Source organism: Uloborus diversus, chromosome 5 (assembly GCF_026930045.1).
Source record: "Uloborus diversus isolate 005 chromosome 5, Udiv.v.3.1, whole genome shotgun sequence".
NCBI classification, from domain to species: Eukaryota; Metazoa; Arthropoda; class Arachnida; order Araneae; family Uloboridae; genus Uloborus; species Uloborus diversus.
The window spans coordinates 101,417,740-101,440,440 of NC_072735.1; the positions used below are offsets into that span (position 1 = coordinate 101,417,740).

At 30.6% G+C, this 22,701-nt stretch overlaps 1 protein-coding gene across 1 annotated transcript in view; it reads right to left on the minus strand.

Annotated features, from left to right (window-relative positions):
• Window positions 1-22,701, minus strand: part of LOC129222125 (exportin-6-like) — a 64,528-nt gene that overhangs the window by 35,890 nt on the left and 5,937 nt on the right. Inside the window, 8 exon segments of the mRNA XM_054856574.1 lie at window positions 1,311-1,420; window positions 1,499-1,625; window positions 6,658-6,887; window positions 14,053-14,273; window positions 15,674-15,799; window positions 19,525-19,684; window positions 21,158-21,355; window positions 22,381-22,493. Of these exon segments, the coding sequence (XP_054712549.1) occupies window positions 1,311-1,420; window positions 1,499-1,625; window positions 6,658-6,887; window positions 14,053-14,273; window positions 15,674-15,799; window positions 19,525-19,684; window positions 21,158-21,355; window positions 22,381-22,493 (1,285 nt within the window).

A 22,701-nucleotide genomic window follows, 5' to 3' on the forward strand; every position in this document is an offset into this window, starting at 1 on the left:
TTTGTGAATAAGAAAGAAGAAACATGCGAATCAAAAAGACGTAACTATGGCAACTTCAAATAAAACAAAAATAATTTTAATGGATGAGAGATTATTCAAACTTGATTTTTAACAGCTTGTAACTTTTCTTTCCATTGGAGATAGAATCTTAGTTTTTCGACTATAGGTCGAGTCAGACCTGGCGTAAAAAAAGTCGCTCTTTTCAGTGGTGTCAAAAAGAAAACTGTGGGACAATTCCTTCGCTTTTTATTGATAGATTTAATAAAGAAAGTAATGCCTAAATTTTAGCTAAGCCTAAAACAGTTCGAGATATAAACACAAATAACTTCTGCCGTATTTAAGTCGGAGCATTGAAATAAATTGAGTAGAACGAAGAAAATTCTACCCTTTCCAACGATATATAATATTAATACGTGCAAGTAATTTTTCACCTCTTAAATAGGCAGAAATACGCGATTTAAGCAACTTTTGAGCTTAAAAAATCATTTGCACACCCCCGGGGCTCAAAGTAATATTGTACAAAATTTCAAGGCTGTAGGTGCTATGGGGTCTCCTGGACGCAGGTCCGCCACAGACTTCTTTTCAAAATTTTCTTTGACTTTACTTTTTTACTTAGAAACCTTACTTTTATTTACTATAAAGAGATTATTATTATTTGTACAGTAACCCAATTTTGATATCAAGTGCTTTTGCAATAATAAAAAAAAAAAACCCAATTTGTGCATTTAAATGGTCTTGGCTAAAATGAAGATAAAGTTGTGGCTAACTGTGTTCATTACATTCATTATTTAGATAATAGTGAAGGCATATATTTTTAGAATACTCTTTCCTTTAGGGAGGGAGGGATGTTTTTGAAAATTTTGGCAAAATAAGTTCAATATAATTTTTCCTAAAAAAATTTTTAAACAATTTTTATTCAAAAGAAAAAAGGCGAACTTCATTAGTTTGAACAGGCTTAAAACAAATCACTGTTAAGACAAACTACATACAATCAAGTCCTATTGTATTCACAATAACACTATTTGTTGTTTTTCAAGTGAGACAAATTATGGTTAAAATGAGTTTATTTTTTAGATCCCTTTGGGTTTGTTTTAATGAAGTTGAACTTTACTTCAGTGTAATAATTCTTAATAGCCACATCAAACATAAAACACATTAAACAATCAGTATGGATTTTTTTTAAACTTGAAAACCTGTTCAACCAATATGAATGAAAATACAAAAATTTTTGAAACAGTTTTAAATAAAACATAATTAAAAACTTACAATATCAATCTAGAAATATATTTGGTTTTAAAAACTGAACTTACTTGCTAAAAGTTAGTTCATAGTTATTATCTTGATTTTTCAATTTACAATTCAAATAATCTAAAAATGTATTCCATATATCAAGACAAGAATAGAATCCATCATGACTTGGCTGAAACATGAAGAAAAGAATTAATTATACATATTATTTTGATCTAATTTTATAAAATTTCATAAAAATAAATCCTACCTGCTGAAAAGTATACTTGAAAAGTAGTGCTAGAAATTCTAAAATAGGGAATTGCGTACTACTTTCAAACCTTTTCAAATGCAAACTAACAAACAGTTGCAAAAACTCGGTAAACTTTTCAACATACCTAAATAACATTAAGAAAAACTTTTCAATATTTTGCAGTACAAATTTAATAATTATGAAATATACTCAGTATACTATGCATCAAAATGTATTGAGATACCACTGATGCTCAATTTTATAAACTGTTAGAAACTATGAAATACAACAAAAAATCAAGAGTTCATAAAATCAAATACCATCCTGATATAAATAATAGCCAGTGATAGAGTAACCCGCTTGCTTCAACAATGAAACTTGCGCCATGGATGATAATTTGATAATATGTTTTGGTAATGTTTTAATGTCCAGGGAAAGGCTTTATTGTGACAATCCAATTGAATCCAATACGGTAACTTAACAATTTTACTGGTAAGACCATGTCATTTCAGGAGAATAAGGAAACGAAAACAATTAACGCTATCTACTGGAGTTTAGGGTTAATCCACTGGTATTAGGGTTAAAATTTCAACTATCGAAATATCACCAAACAGGCAATTGCTTCGTTCAAATGTAGAAGAGTAGACGCAATTTCCACTTGTCATACCTTGATGGGCGACTTTCTAATTGTTAAAATAAAGACACTTTAGGACTGGTAAGCTGTTTAAAAAACCATCTGACTACCAAACGGCATGACCTTGAGGGTCACGGATTTAGACAAAATCCTAGAAATTGGTCAATTCCCACTAGGTATGAGCCCAGGTAAAGCGGTTTGACTGCATAGGCCCTAGTTCGGCTGCAACGGGGTTCCAAAGTTTATAATTTGGACCCAGAAATGCAATGGAGTTTCCTTAAGAATTCCCATTTTTACCTCTTTTTGTGCTATGTACTTCAGTATGAGCCATTTGCATGAACTTACCTTTGAATTCATTACGGTAAATAACAATGTTTAATAAGTGGTTCTCTAAATTCGACTCTACTTTTAATTTCAATAATTTGCATTCAAAAATAACATAATTAGGATATTTATCGTTTTCAAATGAAACTAATTATTTTCGTTTTATATTAGTTCTCTTCTAGTAAAAAGTATATATCGTTTGTTAAAGAAAACATTTACTTTAACTGAACATTTATCGTCTGCTATCAAAGATGTTCCACAATGATGAGAAAAAACTGGGAGAAGGAGAAAAAGCTCTATTTCTTATGTAGCGTATTGTATGTGCACATGGCACATACAAAAACAAAAATACGAGATCGTTTCGACTATTCAAGTAACTTAAATAATGCTTATAGATAAATAGGTGTTCTCCCTGCCTCTCGTTGTACTAACAAAAGATGACAGATGTGTAGTAACATCAAACAGTGTCGAAGTCTGAAATTCCGATGGAAACGCTATTGCATTTCTAGGGCCAAACTAGCAACTTTGGACCCTCATTTCAACCAAACTAGGGCCTATGCAGTCAAACCGCTTCACCTGGGCTCATATCTAGTGGGAATGAATCTATATATAGAATTTTGTCCGAATCCGTGACCCTCAAGGTCGTGCCGTTTGGTCGTGAGTTTGCAAATCAAAGGTTCCAAAAATTGAGCGTCAACTGTATCTTGGTTTATTACATAATTTTAAAAATGTAATGTATGTGTAAATGATTTCTTGCGATATGTATTTGGATGCCATGCCTAAGTTTATTCTCTCACTCATCTCACTTGTCATGTAGACACTAATTCAGGGTTGCCTTGGAAGTTCAAGAATGAAATTCCCTGACATTTCCAGGTTTTCCAGGTGGTTTTGAGAAAAATTCCAGGTTATCAATCTCCACCTTCATTTTGCAACATTAATATATACATCTCAAATTTTGATAAAACTTACCTCATTTTCAAACTTTACAAACAATGGCTACCAAATTTAATTTACTCAAGCTGAAATAATCAAAAATATGCACTAAGGGTGGTTCAATTTTTTTCTCTCTCTCGGCTCGAGTCCAAGACACCCCTTATTTTTTTTAGACTTACTAATAGTATTGTGCTGTAAAAGTTTTAGCTTGCTCAAATTTTAAGAGGGTGCTCAATGACCCCTCCATTTAACATTAGCTCTAGCATAGAAAAAGTCAAATTTAGAAACATTTAATTTCCCCAGCTATTTTTTGGGGGGGTAAGTAATTATTTTATTAGCAATGAATATGCATATAACTCGTGTAGATTATAGTATGTAACATTGTTTTTTCAGTTCAATGATTTTTTTTAACCCCTCCTCATACTTATGAAGTTTGAGGGAGGGGGTCGAGCACCCTCTTTCAGTTGGAATAGGAAGTTAAAATTCCTCCAGTATTTTACTATCCACAAGTCTAAAAACATTGAGTGGTGTCCTGTTTTCTAGGAGAAACCTTTTTTTTAAAGTGTATTTTTGAACTACCCTAATGTACTAACACAAGTGAAGCAAATCACTGTAATAAACAATTAATGTAAATGTAACATATCTAATTTTCAATAGCGAGGAGCCACTGCTTTACATCAAGTGAAAGAACTGCAGAATTAGCAATTGTGACATCTGTATCACAAAAATAAAGTTAATTGCTAAAATAATCTGAACTAAAAACTTATGAAACCTAAACTTCTTCAATTATTACTTTCTACCCCTCCAATCCATTGAACTCAAAGCGCTTTTAGACTTTGGCCTGTAAAAAAATCATGCACCTTTTAGCTTCACATATTTCCCCTGTTTGTTGCTCATAAAACAGAGGTGCTCTCCCCCCCCCCAAGTTCAATAGCACAACCCCCCCCCCCAATATTTCTGAACGTCTTAGCGCTTTTTTTTATTTTTAACCCTCTTTTTTATTTTATTTTTTACCTATTTATTTTTAATTATTATTGTTTTGAAAAAAAAGTGTGCTCGCTCCCCAATAAAATACACACACACAGATGAAAATAATAAAGTAAAATAATATGAGTAAATAATTTGAATAAAAATAAAGTAAAATAATTAAAAAATCCCCCCCCCCAAAAAAAAATTGATGGCGCAACTTGCGCCATAATCACTCCTGTGGGCACCATTGGTGCCACTCTAAAAATTGGCCAGGACTGAAAAGCGTGTGGGCTCCATTTCGCGACACCAAAATGTTAGCGCTTAGTTTGTTTGATGTTTTAGATATATATAATGCTAATTCTTGATGCTGTAACTATATAGTAAAACCAAATTGTAAATTAAGTAAAAATTAAAACCTAAATAAAAAATTAACATATCATTGTCCAAGATTTTTAGGAGGTAAAAGCAGAAAAAGAACTTAATAATAAAATACAATAAAAAACTTACTATTTGCTACTGCAGAAAAAAAAGTTTCAGATTTTATAGTTCATGTTACATAAATAGTTCATATTTCATACAAAAAAAAAAATAGTAATTAAAAAAAATTCAGGTATGAGATTCTTGGCTATAAGATGCATTGTGATAAAAACTTGAATAAATTTTTCCATATTAAGATAAGAATGGTTGAAATCAACAGATTGAGTGACTTATTTAATTATTTTTTGGGGGAAAAAACAGCTTATCTTTTTAACTTTAGCAGATGGGCCAGTTTTTTGTACTCAGAAGAATAAGACCTTTTTTGAGAGTAAGAGATTCAAAAGTAAAGATTTGTTTCATCTATAAAAATCATTTTGAACATAGAAAAAAAATCCGATGGCCGAAATTTTTGAAAAGACGGAATTCGGTCCCTTGGACGGAAGTGTGGCAACCATGGTGGGCACCCTGTCATAAAGTTTGAGCATTGATCAGAAACTTCTCTGATGTGCAAATTTTTTTTAATCGGATTACTTTTATTTTGAAAGAAAGAAGCGCATTGGAAGTCTTAAAATATCACTACCAAAATACTAAAAGATTAGCGATACTTCTGTAAAAAAGAAACTTTCTAAGTTTAAAATTGTCTAGTGAACTAAATTTACAGAACAAAATTGTTTAGAATAATACGATTTCATTAATTAATTTAAAGAAATAATATAAAATATGAAAAGATTATTGCAGCTCATTAAAAACTTCAGTCGGCACTCCCAGACAAAACAACGTACTGTGCATCATAACAACTTCAGAACTGCTGACGTAAACAAGCAGCGCTTAAACAGAGCCCGCTCAAACGAGGAAGAAAAGAAGTACCTTCTGCGCATGTCCGCCGCTGACTGCTATGGTGCACGCCGACTGCTATGGCGCACGTGCCAATGGCAGAGTTGTTGATAAAAAGAACTGCAGGGGGAAGAAGAAAGAGGGGAATGACAAAACGACGAATGGGAAGGGAATGGCGGCGAAAAAAACAAGGCAGAAAGTTTTTTTTTGACGTCATAGACCGCAGGCCGCGCTAAGAACGATCGGAAATATGCAATTTTTCATTTTCCCTGACATTTCCCTGATTTTCGGCCATTTTCATTTTCCCTGACAATTCCAGGTTTTCCCGGTTTTCCCGGTGCGTGGCAACCCTGTAATTTTGTTCACAATTTTCAGCCTTTTAACATGGCATACTGCTGTTAGATGAATATTTACTTCTGAAAGCAGGTTATCTTGCAAGCAGAATTTTTAAACAAAAATTTAAAAAGTTTGAAACTTTAATGTGGCGATATGTTTCTATGTGCTTAATTTTTTATTTCTTGCATTACATTTTTGTTACTTGAGCATTGAAAATCTGGATGTGGCCTATAGTATTTTTTACAATTACGTTTTTTATTAAACCTGTTTGAATAAAATATTGTTCAAGATTTCTTCAAATGGCTAATACTTTCATGAAATCAGCTAAGTTTTGAATTTGGAAATTCTTTTCATTCTTATTCTTATTATTACTCATGATGGGTAACTACTAAGAGAGGTTTCATGGTGCTACATAAATATACATTATACATATGTAATGAAAAGCAAAAGGTAAGTAAAGATAGCAATTCAAAAAACTAATTTTCTTTGAAACATCTTGCAATAATAAGGCATACAAACACGAAAGCTTAGCTTAAGTTTATATGGCTGTTTAAGCTTTAAGATTAATTTAAGCAAAATTTATAATTAAGAAATGTAGCATCAACTGTTTAGTATAAGAAGCTCATGCAATACAAATAAATGAAAAAATACAAATAATGAAAATAATTACATGTCATCAACATCAGATAACACATTCCGACCAGATGGACTTTTTGAATTATCTTTTGTTAAATTTTGAAGCAAGTGAAAAGTATCTTGAAAAACTTGTAGCAAGAAACCTTCATAATCGGCAGGAACACAATGTTTAGACATTATTTCATTAATGCAACCCATTGCTTGAATCCCCAAGTCTGTATTTCTTCTAGAGGTTTGAACATGGTGCATTCCAACATTCATTATCTGTAAAATGCAGAAATGAAATTACTAATTGAATGCAATTCAAATAAATATTTAAAAAAAAATATTATTAATGTTTATCTGATGTATAAAGCACATAAAATTTATTGAGTAAGAACAGTTCTCTGAAATATTTTAAAGAAATACATAACTTTTTTTAAATTTTAAACTTCTCATTCAGTGTTCTAGTTATATATGAACTTTTTAATACAAAAAACTACTGGCCAAAATAAAAACCCATTTGTAAGGCATTGAATGTATAAAACATCAGCTTTTTATATTATCAGAGTAAGCAGACACTAAGGGCAGAACAAAGCTTCTGGTTTTGAAGGGAGTCCATGGGCGGACTTATGGGGGGTCAGAGGGGGGCAATGCCCCCCCCCCCAGTTTTGGGAGGACTTTATGTAGTAACACCATATCTTCCAAAAATTTAAAAAAAGAAAAATCATTATTTTTTCGTTTTTGAATAGTTTAGAAGAGCATGGGTGGATTTATAGGGAGGGGGGGGGGGGCAAAGAGGATTCTAAAATCCCTGAAAAATTGGCGCAGTATAGCCTGCAAGGGCTCTTGAACCAAAAACCCAATCTAACCAACCAAAGCTTGAAAATAATTAGACAAGTCTTTGAAACTCCTAAGCAAAGTGTGCTTCAATTTTATTTCTTATCAAGTGTATACAATGGCTCCCAAAAGTGTTCGTACACCTTGAGATTTTGTAGTAAAACCAAAATAACGCAAAACTGAATTCGAATATGAAGTCCAATTTTTTTTCGCACCATTCCTATGCCATTCTGAATAAAACCCAGTAGTTTTTTTTTTTTTTTTTCAAAATATTGCCACATTTTATTTTTGAAATTTGTCAAAAAACAAAGAGACAGAGAAAAATACGCCACAAAAGTCATCGTACACTAAAATATTTTTGAATAAATTCATGATTAAAATTATCATATGTCGTTTTTTTATTATTTTGGCACTGTATTGACCCTTTAAAGTCATTTGGCTTTATTTTTTTTGTTTATTTATTCCCTAATATTCTGCTTATTATTTTTAAATGGCTGGTATGCGTAGAAAACAACAAACACGATTCGAATTTTTTTTTTTTTTTCTTTCTCACAGTAGACATAAATTTGTTTAAAATATCTGTAAATTAGTTAATTTATACCATTCTATAGTGAAGTGCTTGATAAAATGCTTTTAAGACAAGAATCGGATCGAAAACAAGGTAAGAAAAGGTCAACGGGCAAAGTTAACAAAGCGTGATTGGAGGTTTACAATTAAAGAAATTATGAATAAAATAATAGTTTAAAAAACTAAAAAAACACGCTTTCGTATCAAAATGAACTAAAAAGTGAAAAATAATCTTTGGATGATAGTAGTTGACCAATCACTTAATTTTAATGTAATACAAAAAAGCGTGGGGTGCTGTCTATTTACATTTTTGCTTGGACAACAAATGGACGAAATTCAAGACAACTGATAAGACCCCCCCCCCCCCACGCTTTTTTGTATTACATTAAAATTAAGTGATTGGTCAACTACTATCATCCAAAGATTATTTTTCACTTTTTAGTTCATTTTGATACGAAAGCGTGTTTTTTTTTAGTTTTTTAAACTATCATTTTATTTTTCTGTTTTTTAGTCTTATGTTGGAGAATTATAAGGTGACGAAATTATTTATAAAACGAGTGCGAGGTAATATCTTAAAGTTAAGACAAGGGCACCCCGATGCGAAGCTACTGTGAGTCATCAGTGTATGTTTGTGGAAATCATATTTATATTACGTTGATAATTTGAGATGCATTTGAATAAAAGTTTTGTTCAACAATGGTCTGATCAGCAATGAATTTCCAACTGAAATCTCACCTAAATTTTGGCATGAAATTAGTTAAAAACAATTATATTTCATGTTCTAATTACCTTGGAACATTGGAACAAATTTTGTCTGATGCAGAAAAATTAAAGGTTTTTGTAGATATTTTTAAAAAAATTTTGCGAACATTTTTTAATGTATTTTTAAATTTTTTTCCTTTTTCACATTGTTGGATTTATGCCAAAATATTGAATAAAATTGGAGGAAACTAACAATTAAAAGAGTTAATTAACTAATTTGATTATAGAATATTGCATTGTCATCGGGTCTGAGGCTGCGTGCCAAATTTCAAAAGAATACGATCGCAGGAAGTGGGCGAAATTTGAGCTGCAAGATTCCGTTACAAGATACATACATACATACATACATACATACATACAGGTGAAGTTAATAAAAGCGTATTAAAAATACGCATTTGAGCGCTGAAAAAGTTTCAAGTTCATAGTTGAATGAAACATTTTACGTTTAATTTTCATCTAAAACTATTCGCCAAGTTCTCTGATTAGTTGTATTAAAGAGGGGACCTCTTCCCGCAGAAATTTTCCTGTTCATGCGAAAAACACTAAGCTCACGCTTTCCGTCATAAAATAAATGATAAATAAGCTCAAAACATTTTGGAACAACGTCTTACTTATAGAGGAAAAAAAATTTGGGTTAAATTGTTGTAAAATTGTCAATAGAAGGATAAATGAGGAATTTTATCTTAGGAACTTAGCTGGATCAGTTAATCAGGACGGTGAGGTGTTCTTAGGTGAGAGCATGGTGAGAGTGAATAACTGTAGCAGAACTTGGAAGTTTTGAATTTTTTGATGAAATAATGAATCATGCGGTTCATTGAAACATTTTAAAAAACAATTTTAAACTATTAGCCCAAAATTTGGTAATCGGAAACAACTATGTTTTTTTTATCAAAATAACGATAAGAAGTACACGTTTGCGTTTGGAGCCTCAAAAATTGTCCTTAAACTTAGAAATATCTCTTCAGTCGCCAGATTTAAACTTAATGGAACATATTTGGAAACATCTGGTGGCTAGATTACGAAAATACACCACTGAAACAAAAAGCGAACTAGAAACAGTAAGACTCGAAGTGCGGCTGAATACTTACTCAGAAATTGCAGAAAAAAGAAAGAAAAAACAATGAAATCTATTCCCAGACGTTTAAAAACTGTTGTTGATACTCCATGATTCTCTACTAAATAATAATTTTGTAAAAAGTTAGATTATTCACTATTTTGTTGACATTTTTTCAAAGTGTACGAAGACATTTGTGAGATAAAATTTCCGGCACCTTTTGGTTTTTGATTTTTAAAAAATTAAGGTTTAATGTTTTTAAAAAAAATTTCGTGTAGTTTTGTTACAAATAGATCATAGATCTTATAATCAAATACCTCTTCTGAAATATTAATTCTAACCAATGCATAGGGGCATATTTCATTGAAAGTCGAACACTTTTGGGAGCCACTGTAAATTAAGAATTGTTCAAATGGGTAGTATGTTACTCTCTTGATACCTTTTCTCTAAATCTGTGCACCATTTCTTTTAAAGTATTAACTTGCATCACAAAGCACTTTTAAAGCTTGAAACTTAAAAAAAAAAATTATTTGCCTATTATTTCCAATTAACCCTTATAAGACTTCAAAATTCAGAATTTTATATCCATTTTAGATAATTTCCTCCGGGGGAGTAACCCCCGGGCCCCCTAAAACTGGAGATATTCTATATCCCACTTAAAAGGGAGCACTGCGTTACTCTCTTAATACCAGCCCCCTCTCTTTTAAGGTCAATTTAAAAAGGACAGCATGATTACACACAGTAATGAAAATGACATAAAAAAGTAAAGAATGGCCTTACGCATCACAGAAAACAGACAAAAACATGGAAGGGGGGGAGGGCAATTAAAAATGTTGCTCCAAAAAAAAAAAAATTCCTGCCCCCCCCCCCCCAGGAACTCAGTCCTAAATCCGCCTATGAGGGAGTCATTGCAAGTGTATGAGCTCGAGAATAAAATAAGCTTATACATAATATCATTGCAAATATACTTGGATGCAAAATGATTCATGAACAGAGATAAGCCAGAATTACAAAACACAAAACTTGGCATGCTGATATCATTTGAATTGATCAGTTAAGTAAAACTGATCAATACTTCGGCACCAATAACTAAAAAGGAATTGTAAAAAACAAGCACAGATTCAGGGGATGGGATCCCTGAGTGCGACCGAAGAATGCCTAGAACTGCAATTTGAGGTCTTGAATTTCAAGAAATTAGTGAGAGCCCTAAATATCCCATTTGGGTCATTATACAAAAAACTTAGGTTTTTGAAATTGAAATTCATGTAAAAAAAATAATCTTCAATTTTTTAAAAGTTAATTTATATTGGTCCTTTTAGACCACTTTTTACTCTCACATAATTAGTCATATTCTTTATTGATTATTTTGTAACTTTTTCTTGTAGTTAAATTTTGGACCTGTAACGGAGGGTACCGGATAGTAAATACATATTTTAAATATTATTTTTAAACTTTTCATTTAAATACACTTGCATCTTGTTTGAGGAACATATTTTGAACTGCTTAAAATTTATACATCTTTCTTGAAATAGATTTTTTAAAAAAGTTGTATGCTCCATTTCTCATTGTATTTCCTCCATTACATCTATACTGTAACGGAGGATTCATGTACGGAGGATACAAATTCTTATGTTTTGCTATGCACAATTTGTTGATTTACGGTTAATGCAACGTGTTATTTATAATTTACTAAAAAAAGTGATTCAATTTCAACTATTAAAACAAAAATTAGTACACAAACAATTCTTTCCTTTTAAACTCAAGAACGGAGGATACAATGTTAAGGACATGTTTGACTTGAGAGAATAGTGCTGAAATTCTTTCACACTAAGTTGTTTAGTTTCACTATGAAGACCCAGAGTTGAAAAGGGCTACATGTGATTCTAAATCTTTGTAATGAGTTGCCAGTACTGCCGTCTATTGGAAATTCTAATGCTTAATTAGATCCTGAATGGAGGATACAAGAAAGACTGACTGATTCAAAAGATTATGAATGCTACATATTTTTTTATATTTTATTATATAATTATTTTAAACTATTAAAAAAACATCAAGTGATTCAAATTTCACTATTAAATCTGTTTTGTTAACTTGCATTGATTATTTTCAAAATTTGTTATACTTTTCTAAATCTCATAAAAAAGGGTTTAAAAATAAATCTTTTTGAAACTAAGCACCCTGGGAAAAAAAAAAGCGCATTTTTTGTAGAATGACTTATTTGTGGTCTAATATTACACTTAAGACCTCTCTTCCAATTTGGGTGTTTATATTTCAACTACAACCTCATCCAAAACCAGAAGCTGGATTTGTCCTCGGGGTAAGGTGCATTTAAATTGTGTAGGAGCTACATTTATAGTAGCCAGTACTTCAATTTAGAGATATTTAGAAGTGAAAGACACTTTTATATGCAAAAAAAATAAAAAAAAAATAAATAAATAAATAAATAAAAATAAATAAATATATAAATAAATAAAAAATAAAGACTTTTTTTGGGTATTTGAGGCCATTACAAGCAGTTCTTTGACTTCAAAATTGGTTGCATTACAAGCTTGGCAGAACAAAATTGTTGAACAAAACTGTTAGTGAGGGGAATATGATAGATGTGCAGTCTTAGTAATAGTGGATCACACAGAACAAGAGCCACTTTGAAATAAGGCACATTTTGCCACTAGAAATATAATAATCATCCAGCTATTCAGATTTAACGGAGTTTTTATCATATAATGCCTTAATGTTAAGCATTAACTAATATATAGCACTATTTTTCCAATCCTATATTTCAACTACTTTCATCAAAGAAAAGTTAAGAAATATAAATCTTTACCAATAATAAAGCTGAAAGTCTCTCTGCCTGTCAGGATCTCTGTAATGCGCATAGCGCCTAGACCGCTCGGCCGATTTTCATGAAATTTGGCACAAAGTTAGTTTGTAGCATGAGAGTGTGCACCTCAAAGCGATTTTTCGAAAATTTGATGTGGTTCTTTTTTTATTCCAATTTTAAGAACAAAATTATAATAAAATGGACGAGTAAATTACGAAATAATCGTAACGTGGAACTGTAACATGGGCACAAGCCAAATGGCGAGAAAATTCACCACACATTATAAATATACAGGCGAACCAAAAGACTTTTTAATTTTCTATTATAGGCAAAGCTGTTCGGGTACCACTAGTACAGTGTATAAGCTCGATTTAACATTTGTCAAGGGACTGAAAAAGGTTATCATTAAATCAAGGATATCATTAATCATCAAGGGCACATCCAATGCAGCCAAATCCGAACCAATAAAATGTATCATTAAATTGAGGAAACAGTTAATTCTGGTATTGTTAAATCGAAGCTATACTGTAATATAAAATAATAATAATAAGTAACTAAGTAAAACTGGCTGTAAATGTCACATAAATTCTTATCCAGCAATGAAAATAACAGATATGAAAAAAATGAATACATTTTTTTCTTCAAGTTTCCGGTTGACATTTCATGAAACTTGCATGACAAAAAAAAGATGAAACACCTAACAGTGATATTTAAGGACATTTCAGGACACTTGACATTTATTCTGGAATCCCATGAATCTCAGGACATTGTCTTTCTAAACCATCTTTTCTTTTACACTGCTACTCTGTTTTGAGTGCTGCTAGTCATGTTGGCAAAAGAAGTTGTTTTAAGTATTTTAGCTCTTTCTTTTTGTAAAGTAGTGCTACAATAGGGATAATAGGCACTAAAACTCGATTCTATGCCATTTATTCAAGTTATCTCACGAAATAATGTCATGCCAGAAACCTGCAATTGTCAGCAAAAAAAAAAAAAAAAAAAACTACTGCACAAGAGCTAAAAACTGTACAATCCTTCAATTCAACTTCAACAATTTAACGCCACCCGAATTTTTCAGGCGCCTCTTGCTATTTATGCAAGTTACATAAAATCTACATTTATAAAATTTTACTTCAATTTTCATGATATTGCAGATAAAAAAAAACTGTTGACTGTACAACAGAAATTTTTTGATTTTTGACTGTGTAGAGAGTGAAATTCAAGGCAAGAAATTTAATCTGAAACTTACAAAAAAGTAAAATTAAGGTTAAAGATGTATAAGAAAGATATACAGATTGCAACATAGTTAAAGAAAACGTTGCAATATAGCAAGGAAATCAATGAAAGCATGCATTAAACCTTTACTTAAAAGATCACAGCAACAGCCTCCAGAAGAATAAGAAACATACATCAATGCTTACAGGTTCAGGGTGACAGCCAAAACTAGCAAAATGAAATACTGTGGTTAGCAATGATGAGGTAATGTATGATGACAGAGGTATCCAACTAAGTAATTGGGCGAGGCATCTTAAAGACAGTACACTAAGTTGATGAGATTCAGCATCTAAAGGAGGCATGCACTGAAAAGGGTTTTTACTTGTAGAGTTAAACATGCCACTCAGTAGACTTCCTGAAAGAAAAGCAAATAAAAAGGTCAGAAACATTAAGATTGGTAAACATTACATGTAATACAATCAATTATCTGTTATACAATTAGTTCCTACATTTAATTTTCCTTTTTTTTAAATTTTTTTTAAGGACATAATTTATTATTTGATAACACATAAGATTAAGGGTGAGGAAACTTTTTTTTAAAATTTAAGTATCCTAATCAAGAAATCACATACTTACTTATCTGTACTTTTAATGGAAATATTTTTCGCTAGAAGAAAACACACACAGGACTAACTTACTGCATTAGTACATTTGAATGTATCAAATGAAGTTACGGTAAGTGAATTTTTACACTATTGAAACGTTTCGAGTTTAGAAATTCCATTAACCCTCCTGGTGGCAAGTTCAAGTATACTGGTGTTCTTCTATGGAGTTTAACATTGAGTAAGCATGGTCCTGCCGCTAGGTTAACAGATACTAATCTTTTAAAGTTTCTTGTAATGGATGTTTATTTCATTTGGAAAAAGCAATTAATATCATATCGTTCTTTCCACAGACCGCACTAAAAACTTGCAACATGCTCAGTAAAAAAAAACCTTTTTATACGAAAAATCAATTTAAAAAAACAGTACCATTAATTTATGTGGGGCACACCAAAAGCTAAATATGAAAATGAACCAAGAGACAGGAATTGAACATTCTAGTACCACGTTAAAAAAAAATTTAACTGCAATCAAATTAAGTGTAAGCTGCAGTATAATTTTAGAAAATTTTACTTAATTTGACTGGAGAAGTAACAGAACATCGTAGGGGAAGTTTTAAAACTTTTCAGGAAAGCAATGGCAGTAAATTTTATAATAGTATTTTAAAATATTTGGATGCAAGTATGAAGCAAGCAATGTTTAAATTTTTATCATGTTTCAAAAGTTTTTTTTTAACATTTGATGTTTGGAAACTGTCACTTTGACTGATTTTGAACTTTATAAGAAAAATTACAAAAAAACATTACCATTATTCTTCCCCAATTTGCACTGAAAATTATTAATAAAATATGATAAATATATATACTTTAATTTATTCCCCTATCAACCAGGAAAGTTTAAAATAATGTACGATGTCTACCTATCTTTAGCCTTTTTGCCTATCAAAACAATAGGTAAAATAGTTTTATCGTTAATTTCAATAAACAATTTTTTCCATGAAATTATGACGATTTTTCATAACATTTTGTAAAATTAAGAAAAAGTGTTAAATTTCAAAATTTAAATTAAATCACAGAAGCAAAATTATATTTACTTTTCTCCACCATCTCCTACCTTCTAGCATAATCCATGATGCCTTAGCATTACCATAAGACATCCTGCTTAAAGGCAGGAAATGATAGTACTAAATATAAATCTGTCAATGAATATTTACCTGTGTGCAAAGGTGAAGTACTAAATAAAGACTGCTGTTGACCATTGCTTTGATAATGAGTTGGCGAGGGTGGTGGTGTAGCAGTTCCTAAATGATTGTGCTTTTCTAACACTGAGTCTAAGTGACCTAAAAATAATGTCTTTTTGAGTATGCATACTACTTCAGAAGAGAGAACATTGCAATTTTTTTTTTTTTTTTTTTTTTTTTTTGCAGAGAGTTGATGAATTTTTAAAAACTAAGATTTTATACCAATGATGAAAGACTACATAAATATAATTACAAGAAATACTTTATGATTCAATGACTCAAAATATTTTAATACATTAAAATCCGCCTATTTTAAAGTTTTTTGTTGAAGAGTAAACTTAAATCTTGGATGTAATTGCTGGTTATTGATAGCTGATATTTAGAATTATATTTTACGGGCATGTCATGAAAGTTTCTTTCAGATGCTGGTTTTTTGACCTCAAGACATTTTAGTACCTGATTTATGTTTAGAGGCTTCAAAAAATTGAAGACTTGTTTTGATGGCTTTGTCTGCATAACTCTTTTTTTTTTTTTAACATAGAAAGCTATGAAGCTAAACTGAAAGATAGCTATAAATTTCAAACAACATTTTCAGCACAGTTCAAGTTTTGTCTCCTTTAGCTTTGTTGAAATGGGAATGACATCTTTATTTCTTTCAATATGAAACTCCACACTCATACTAAACTACAATTACATACATAAACTTATATGGAACTTGCTATTCATCTTGTACTTTATAAACCCCCCAAGTTCCTTTTTAGTTGAAGGTGCTGCTCCTAAGCCTACTTGGCAAATACATATTTGCCAACCTTCGAAGGAAAAAAAACAGGAGATTTTACCAGAGGTATATAGGTGACTCACCATCGACATATCCTTGCAACAGATTTATTAAATTATGCTTTTAAATAACAAATTCTAAATTTAAAGTGAAATGGAGATTTTTTGCAGATGTAAGCAAATTGGTAGCAGCAAGAAAAAATACCTGCAAAGGAAAAATTAAATAATAAGGAGTGAATTTGCTTAAAGTTTCGTACATTCTCTAGTCTCTACCAGAAAAGTAGCTACAAAAATTTAATTACTAAAGTCTGAAAAAAAAAATCAATATAGAATGAAAATACAGTATAAATTAAGTAGGTATAGGGTAGCACATGTTAAAATAACTTCAAACATTCAAAATAATTGAAATAATTTCAAAATGCAAAAAGATTGAAATCTGCTGCAATTTTCGACAAAGCATGTGCTTTGTTGAACATGCAATGTGAAAAGCTTCTAAAAAATTAACTTTTACTAAATGAGTTATTAATTGGAAAAATTCTTATTCCCTGACTGGTTGACTAGAAAAGGGCACTATCTATTGAAAAGAAAGGGAAATTTTTTGATGATTGACTGAAAAAACTGTAAAAAGGGGAGAAAATCGTAAAAAGCGGGAAATCGGGAGATGGAAGCAAAAAATGGGAGTCTCCAGTTAAAAACAGTAGAGTTGGCAAGTATGCAAATGTGTCATTCTGCGCCAACTGAAACCGCAACATGGTTTTTTTAACTTAAAGCAATACCCTTATATTTGATGCAATTTTGAAGGAAATTTATAGAAGTTTCTGGATCGAATGGCTATTTTTGACAGACATGAATAGTTATGTCTAAAATTTGAGACAAATAGAAACATTTCTGATTTTGATTTTTCACTTTAAAAATGTTGCTTTTTAAAACAGCAATAAATGTTTAAAATATAGTGATTTTTCATTCAGTTTTATTTTATACATGAAGGTTCATTGTTTCTGAGTATATCTCTGCAGTGATTTTCTTCATTCAACAAATATTTTTATTTTTAAAATTAAAAAGCTTTCTAGAAATTAATTCGTCCCCTCTGTTACAAAATTTTAAATAAGTTTACTTTATGCAAAATATTAAAGAGTTTCAAACTCAAAAAAAGGTACACACAGTAATCTTTAATATTTTAATCGTCTTTTGCAATAATTTTGAAACGTTTTTACTAATTAGAAGAAATATAGTCGTAACAGAGGGGATATGGATGCGTAACAGAGGGAATACACGCTGGAATGTCTTCTTAGTTACAGTTTGGCATTGGATTTTTAAATAAAATCTCACTTGTTGACACTGTTCATAAGGGATTCTGGTAATTCATAAAAGGGTAATAACATCTTTGATCACATCAGGGTTCCTAGGCTCCTTACTAACTCACTGCTTTTATAAGAAAATGAAATAAGGGCCCTTAAATTCCTGCAATTTTACTCTAATATCTCCCTTACAAGCTCCTTGTTTTTTATTCTGCAAATAAGTGACATTTAAGTTTTTCTTCTGTATCTTAAAGTTATCTTTCCTTAAAGTTCAGATAATCCTGAGAACAGTGGAACAAATGACTCTATTTTGCTCAAGGGGATTTGAGCAGAAAAACTGATTCTCATTCTAATAGCTTATTACCACTTTTTCACCATCAGGATTTTAATGCCACTTAGGATCCATGTAGGCAGGCCTGTCTGCCACAATCTAATCAAAGAAAAAAAAAAAAAAAAACCTTGAATTTTGCTGCTACTAAATTTTTAGATTTTCAAAAGTTTAGCCTACTGTTTGATGTATTTTTAAGAAAAATTGTTTGGAGACTAATCTCATCACTTTACAATAATAAGCTTTGGTATTTTACTATGAAAGTACACAATGTTTGAGTCCTTTTACGCATGCATCGATTACTGTATTAATCATAATTCTTATTTTATTAAGTTTCTCTTCAATTTGAACCATGAAATTGCAGCAAGTATGGTAGTTTAAACAAATTATCAAGTTAAAAAAAAAACTACACTTAATTTTCGATTCCCTGTTGCTTTTTATACCATCCAACTGTAGAATGATGCAGAAATGAACTGCTTTTGCTTTGGAAAGCAACTTTGAATGAATTAAACATGTATTTTTTCTAGAATTTTATTGTGTTACTAAAATTTTTTGGTCATTGAGATTTTGATCTACTTTAAAGATTAAATTATTTTTATGATTTTTTTCTAAAAGACCTCTAATATTTGGCCTGAATTTCTTCTAGTTCTAGCTCATGAGTAAAACTATGAACATACCAAAATTGAACATGAACTATGGCAAAAATTTATTGCCCCCCCCCCCCCTTCTCCCCAAGGTTGATGGCATATCACCTCCAATGCTACAGAGCATCCTCCCCCAAAATCAGAACAAAACCACTCTAAAAATATCTTTCCTCAAAGTTTCAATGGTGCAACTTGCACCAATGTACCCCCCTTCCCTACTGGTGAACACCCCTGATAATGATACGACATGTGTTTAGATGTCATATATCATAACAACTCTGTTAACTACTCCAACTTTAAACAACAGAAGTCATTTTTGACTTTGATATTTTGTTGTAATGCAGTACAAATTCGTAAGCTCTCCTCTCTGTTACATCTCATGTCCCCTCTGTTCGACTCTAGTTTTCACATTTATATGAAATGAAGTTATGATTTAAACATTTCTATGGACAATATTATTACCTTGAAATATTCTGGTTTATGGAAAAAATACCAAGTTTTTTTTAAAGAGCTCCAATTCACAGACTTTTACATAAATTATAGTGATTGTCAAATTTTGTTGACATTTTCTGTTCTCTCTGTTACATACCCATTTAATTCAATTACAGGGATTAAATGAGGATGGAATTTAAATTTTAGGTCAATTTACTAAGCATTGTTCTTTAAAAATAAGATTTATCTGTATTTTTTGTCTTGGAATAAAAATATAACTACAACATAAAAAATGTATATAACTGTACACTTAGATATTGCAATGTATTTCAATTAAAAATAGACCTGCTAATATATTTAGAACAAAAGGCACTTGATCGAGCATCAACTTATGAAGATCTTCTTTCCGTCCAGCAGCAAGATCCTCTCTGGGAGATGTAAATTCTTCAAATGCAGTTTGAATGAGCATGAGTCCTAATGGAGCCGTTTCTGAAGCTTGAGCCAACTAAAATAAAAATTTAAAGTAAAATTGAATGATATTTACGAACTACAGCATCAAGCATTGATGAATTTGGACAGCACTGTAATGCTTTCAGGATGGAAAAAAAAATTTAATGGAGTTAAAATGATTTATAGAGTACATTTACACAAAGGTTTACATCAGTCAGTTTTGAGAAAGGGGCAAGCTGAGATTAGCAGTTATTACTTTTCAATAAAGTCATTATTTAGGCTAATCTTTGGAGTTCTTGTTAGAGTAGATATTCGTTTCATTGCACTTGGATGCATTTTCTTTTTAAATCAAGAAAAATTTTGATGTACTGTAAACGCCAATGTAAAAGCTCTTAATTAAAAACAAAAGTTAAAAAAAACATTGTCACTTTCTTCTATTTGTAAACTATAACTGAAATTCATTTGCATTAATGAATTCCCTTAACCTTGGTTCTAGTTCAATTCCCAAATCTACTTCCTCCCCCTTTCCAAACTCTTACGTAGAATTAGTAGAGAATAAGTGCATAATTACAAAAGTATGAAAACTGTTGCTCTCTTTCCCTTTTCAAAATAGGAGATTTAGTTTTTTTATTCATATTCTATAACTTAAGAGAATAAAATATATCAGCACTTTTCCTGAAAAGAAAAATCTAAATAGTTATGGTGAAGAATAACTATTAATAATTCTTGTTGTATCATTATTAAAAGCTTTAAATTCTATTTTTAACTTTGGTCACTTTGGGGATCAAACAACAAATTATGGCAAATATTACAAAAGATTTTTTTTTTAAACGAAATTTGACGACTGAATTAAAAAAAACTCAGAACTCTAAGATTTAACAATTTAAGAAAACTTAAACCAACACCATTATAGTGTTTAAAATGTAATCACAGCAAAAATTTTCTTTTTTATATCAATAATAAATTTTTCAATTAATTTCACATCTAAAATCTTAATGAGCCAAGTACTCAGGTACTTTAAGAGTTTAATAACTAAAAAAAATTACAAAGCAGAAATAGTTTAGAGGTTAAAGTTTGATTTTTTAAGTGGTATAGAGAATCCACTTCCAAGCTTTATGTATGGTCACAAGCTTATGAGAGCAATAATTGCAATATCATCTTAATATTTCAGTCTTTTTGTATTCCATTCTAAAACTTTGAAATCTCCCCTTTTATTCTTCTTTATTATTTTTTTTAAATATTTATTCTAGGAAAATTACAAAATTTAGTTAAGCCAGGCAGTACATTACTAAACAACTTCCGATTTTTTTTTTTTTTAATTTTGTGCAGTAAATAGAGCATAAAGAGCTCCACAGTGCTTGTTATGTCATGCAATCAGTTTGTGTGGACTTCTTCTAAGAACTAGTATCCTATACCTTGACTATTTTCAAGAAGGGCATCTGTTAACTTTTGATCAATTTTAACTGCTGACATACTATTGTAGTTTCAAATTAATTATAAAAGGCAATATGAAAAAAAAAATACAGACCTGATGAATGTTGATGAAGAAGTCTGGGTAGAAATGTGGCCAATCAAGTCGGCCAATGTCGACGATCAGTTTCCCTAGTTTATTGCAAATAAAGTTTGGCACTTTGAGGTGATTACTGATCATGAACCTATTTAGTCTTGTCCTAAATTCAGCCTTATCTGGTCCAGGCATTCGTATCCAAAGTTTATTGATGACATGCTATAGGAAAAATACTTCAGTACAAAAGTACAAACTTCAGTACAAACTTCTCTTATTTTGGCTTAGCCAGATTCACTAAATACAGCACAGATTTTTACTATCATCTTATTGATGAATAGCATAGGAAACTTTTTACAATGCAACTAGAACAGCATTATTAAAGATAAGAAAGCAGAAATTAGATATATTAGCCCCTGTTAGCAGAAAGTAATACAAAAAATGGTTTGAATTTTATAACTTGGCATTGTGATTGCTAATGGATCAAGAAATAAGCAACTAAACAAATCAACGTAATCAAAGCACTGATTGCAAAAATATTGCAAACAGTCTCACAATTATCAAGCACCCTTCCTTTTGTATCAGAGTATAAGAAAGAAGCTATTTTAATTTGGACCTATAGCAAATACACAAACTTTCCGATATTATTAGTAAAATTTTAATGTAGTCAAAATTCCAATGATTTTGAATTTTGAAAACATGGATTTGGCTAAATAGTAACAATGTTAAGATTTTGATATGACATTTTTCCATTTTTGAATTGCTGTTAACCCAAGCAGAAAGCAGATAATTTTCCTCATCAAATGATTTACTTCAAAAGTTCTCTCATCTTTCAAAAAAGAAAGTTAGATTATTCTTTATCCTAGTTATCTTATTATTATTTGAATTATGAGTTATTACACCTCATTCTACATTGCATTTCAAAACAACAGGTCTTAATCTTTGACCATGCTTTATATTTTACATAGTTGTATAATTAATAGTATAAAATATGATTTCAACAAAAAACTGATATTCTCTAGGATTTATCTATAATATGAATATATTGTAGTGAATTTATTCTATCATTACAGAACTCCAATTAACCATTAAGTTCTAATAAATGCTTTAGCATTGGCGACAATTAATTACTTTAGGCATGCTAACTAAATGAATCTGCTCTGTAGGGCAACAAATAATAAAGACAAAGCACAACAGTTTTGAAGTGTTAAACAAGTCGAATTATTTAAAGAGTAAACGTAACTCACTTCTAAAACAGTTAAACAGTACATCATAACAAACTCATTAGAAGTATTTGTTATGAAATTTAAGCAATATCTCCAGCATTCTGGTTGGTTCTTGAACCCATTCAACAACTCTTCTGCAAAAAAAAAGTTTAAAATTCTTGTATTATTTTATTTGTAATTTTTGTTCTACAACTTTAATTTCAAAATGTAGGATTTTAAAAAGCATTCAGTAAGTTTATGTACAGATATTCTAAACATAAACTTCTTACATTTAAAAATTTGAATAGCAATGTATAGCAAATTAGTATTATAACAAACTATAACATATATGTTGCATATAAA